A 4,133-nucleotide genomic window follows, 5' to 3' on the forward strand; every position below is an offset into this window, starting at 1 on the left:
AGTGCCTGCTGTCATCAACAGTTTTCACATCTCACTACGCCCCGTCAACTGCCTGTCAACCACAGTCTACACCTAAAGCTTTCAATTTCCTTTATTTGAAGACAGAAGTCAAGCTACCATAAAGATTATGCAAAAACTTTGAAGCGTAGTTATCTGCTGGATCTATCAAAACCTGATGCTACAACCTGCTGAAAATGTGTGAAATGTAAGATTTTCCCAGGGTTTGGTTTCATCGTCTGGTGGTGTTTAATGGCTCTGATAGTTCAAATATTTGGAGCTATATATCAAAATACTATAAGCTAAATCAGAAACATCAGTGGTTGACAAAACCACACAGCAAGTTGTTTTGAATAAGAAAGTTTAATATTTAATTAAAGCTCGATCAACGAAAATAACTACCAGTACTAAGAATTCACAGACTGATTGTTGCTGTTTCTTTGAGGATGAGGGTTTTGCAGACTGTTCTCCAGACTCAAGCTTCATCTCACATATCTGTGGACAGTCTGGTCCAAAGAGAGCTGCATGGACGGCTCCTCCACTCCACTGTGAGACACACATGAATACAGCATTAAACCATTTGGTCTGGTTATTGTTGGGTTACGTTAAGGACAAGATCATTGTTTGGGTGCAAATGACTACTTTAAGTATCTAAGTTAAGGGGACTTTCCTCATCATGGACACAAGTCTCGCAAAAGGATAGCGTACAGTAAACATGGTACATTTCTCATGTTTTGCAGATGTTTGTTTGGCAGCTGACTCTCAAATCTTGAATGTCTGTTCAACTTTAAACACACCAACAAAGAAAAGTTTCACCAACAGGCCACGCTTGAAACAACAAGACTAAGAGACCAGAGCAATGCTAGTGGCTCTGTGAGGCTGTAGTGCATTGGTCTCAATGCTATCATGCTCACAATGCAAAATGCATGCAGGTGTTTAGCAGATATAATGTTTACCATATTCACAATGCTAGTCTAGCATGTTAGCATGCTAACATTAGCTATTTAGCACTAAACACAAAGTACAGCCAAGGCTGATTGGAATGTGACTGCAGGTGTGGGGAATGAACCAAAATAACAGACATGATGATGCAGCTTGATGGAAGGCCAGGAGATCACCAAACTGATTTTAATTAATTTTGAGGGAAACATGAATGTTTGAGCCAAATGTCATGGCCATCCATCCAAAAGTTGAATAGAAATTGCACAGAAAACCAGAATGTGAATCTTATGGAGGCGCTGGAGGAAAAAGCCAGGGGATAGACAAAAGTCAGTAGGATTCATCCTCCTGTGAAATTGATTGTCTGTACAAAGCTTTATTTGTCAGTTTCTTTTCTGTCTGGACTAACGTGGTGGACCAACCAACATTGCCATCCTCCATAAAACCTTCAATGAGATGGACTAAGCTTAACACACACATACCTAAGGACATAGGTAACACACAGGATGCAGAGCGGCTGGTGGGCGCCAGGCCTGGACTTGGAGGGTCGGACGCTGGGGATGACGGCACTGTGACTCTCTACCCAGACGTAACCGCCACCTCTCACCAGCATCCTGTACTGACCACTGACTGATTGACTCTTTAAACACACTGCAGAAAGTGAGAGTGATGTGAAATTAGATATTAACGGATATATAATATGTGTATATATGTGTGCATCACTACTTACAGTTGAGATGGTTTTTGGTCAAACAGTTTGTGTCCAGTGTGTGACAGAGATCATAGATGGAACGGCCCAGCAGCTCCTCGGTACTGTAACCTAAAAGCAGAGTCATTCTGCAAAAAACACAAACCCACAAAACCTGACAATATGAATTGAAGTAGTCTTTAAGCATAAACTAATGTTTATGAATTAGTTACTGTTCAGACTTCGTCCCACCAAATTAACTTAGTTCTACTTATTTAGCTGCAGCCATAAACAAGTTTAAGGTTCACTATTATGCAGTCGTAAGTCTGAAATTAAAAAAAGAGGAAGGTAAAAAGGGAACAGTTAAAGTTCTTAAAGATGTTTTCATTTTTGTCACGTTAAATTAACCCTTTGAAATCCAGTTTTCTTTTGGCAGCTTGAACGAAGTTAAAAACGTCTTATTTCACACTCATTCTGTATCAGCTTGTGTCAGATCTTCAAGGAAGCTATAAAGTTTACACTGAGAGAAAGATTCAACCTCAATATTTTTAACATCTGCATTAGTCCATCAAACCACTAAAATAAAGTTCGAGTGGGCTGGAGTAATGCTTGGCTTAACAGCGTGACTTTGGAATGGGTCAGGTAAAGTCAAATTTGATACACAAGATGCTTCCTTGTGTAGTGATTATACATTACTGTGTGTAAAACTATAAGTCATGATATTTATTTCAATTTAATTTGGACATTCGGGTACTGACAGTAACTAGTCAAAACTATGACTCACGCCAGAAAGAGAACATTTTTGAAAAGGAGACACATCAAACATTACTTTACATTTGTTTAGCTGATGCCTTTATCCAATATGCGACTTCCGGTAAGTGCATTTAAAGATGTTTTATTCATGTCAAACACTGACACTGGAAACTGTGAATCTATGCTGCACTGACTGTGTCATTGTCGCATGAATTAGTCATAAAAAGGATGAGCATTAAGTTGAAGAGTTCCCCTTCCTTTTTCTTAATAGTTTTGTAACATACATTGCCAAATTACCCAACAACACTTCCATGTTCCATGATGTGGAAATAAAATACATTGTACAGTGCTTTTTAAAGGGTTATTCTGTTTTACACCTTACACCACTTTGTTGAAGTAATACATGAGCAGGGCAACACTTCCACTTATTTGCAATCAGCTGTTGCTTTACTCATATTTACATTCTGTCCTATTGACAAGAAGTAAAAATAAGGATACACAATGTTTGTTAACTGTACAAAGACTGGCCATTTAAATAAGTATTAAGTTGTAAATGTGTGTGTGCTGTGTGTGTGTGTGTGTATACAAGTGTATGTATACATTTTTGTGAATCACCTCTGGTCACAGTAAGTGAACCTCATGTCCATGCTGTGCTGGCTAGTAAAGGTGTGTGTGCTGAGAAGTGTGTGTGAGAGGGGCAGAGGCTGGCAGGTCAGCATCAGGCAGGAAACTGAAGCTGGGGCGACACACACCTTTGCGCGGCCCTGACAGTGGAGAACCTAAAAACCAGAGAGAGAGTGGGATTCAAACTAAGCCAAATACATATGATCAGAAACTGATAGCTGTTTGGGGATGTTGTGTATTTGCTTCACACCAACCTTCCACGTAGCTGACTTGAGGTTACAACTCCTTCCTCTATGTGTCGGAGCACTTTTTATCCTCACAACAAAGTCCCTCTTTGCACCGCACCAAACTTCTTCTAAAAAAAAACAGCGATTTAATAAGCTACAAGAATAAATCTTTTCCAATCTGTATGATCTCTTAAAAGACAACACATGACCACAGGATAAACAACAAAAACTGAACATAGATTCTTGCTGCCAACCATCCTCAATGCTCACACACACACGCGCACACACCTCCTGTTAGACGTAGGTTATTTCGGATTTCTTCGTGATCACAAGGGTGAGTAAACTCAAAAATATTGTGTCCCATCAGCTCAGTCTGTCACAGAAAAGGAAGTTCATAGCATCCTAAATGTATACCATTACATCATTTTTGTAGAGATGAGTGTGTGTGTGTGTGTGTGTGTGTGTGTGTGTGTGTGTGTGTGTGTGTGTGTGTGTGTGTGTGTGTGTGTGTACCTGTGTCAAGCCCATGTGTATGCCAACGTTGTCAGAGAGGTAGATCATGTCTCCCTCAATGGACAGGACCATCAGAAATCCTTCCAGGGTCCTCAGGAACATGTTTGTCTCCTCCGAGGGTTCCACATCATCAGTTTTTTTTCCCTCATCGTCACGTCCTCTGTCACACTCTCGCCATTCCTCTCCACTTTTCATTACTTGTCCACATTTTACTGCGTGACTGGCCTCTGCTTTTGTCCCAGTCTTCCCTAAAAAAATGCAAAAAGGAAGCTGTTTTATTGGTTGTGCTGTCTGTTTTTTAATGGTAAATAGTTCCTTTCATAAGAAACTACTCATTTTTTTGGGATGTTGTAGACTATAGACTGTTTGTGTGTGTGTGTGTGTGTGTGTGT

The 4,133-nt window shown here is 40.0% G+C and overlaps 1 protein-coding gene across 1 annotated transcript in view; it reads right to left on the minus strand.

Moving 5' to 3' along the window:
* Positions 1–341: 341 nt before the first annotated feature.
* Positions 342–4,133, minus strand: part of epas1a (endothelial PAS domain protein 1a) — a 5,613-nt gene continuing 1,821 nt past the window's right edge. The window contains exons 3-9 of the mRNA XM_032503213.1: positions 3,742–3,989; positions 3,517–3,601; positions 3,256–3,356; positions 2,993–3,156; positions 1,667–1,773; positions 1,419–1,587; positions 342–543 (exon numbers count right to left, since the gene is read on the minus strand). Coding sequence (XP_032359104.1) covers positions 480–543; positions 1,419–1,587; positions 1,667–1,773; positions 2,993–3,156; positions 3,256–3,356; positions 3,517–3,601; positions 3,742–3,989 — 938 coding nt within the window. The 3' untranslated portion in view covers positions 342–479. The remainder of the gene's footprint in view (positions 544–1,418; positions 1,588–1,666; positions 1,774–2,992; positions 3,157–3,255; positions 3,357–3,516; positions 3,602–3,741; positions 3,990–4,133) is intronic.

Source organism: Etheostoma spectabile, chromosome 21, assembly GCF_008692095.1.
Source record: "Etheostoma spectabile isolate EspeVRDwgs_2016 chromosome 21, UIUC_Espe_1.0, whole genome shotgun sequence".
Lineage (NCBI taxonomy): Eukaryota > Metazoa > Chordata > Actinopteri > Perciformes > Percidae > Etheostoma > Etheostoma spectabile.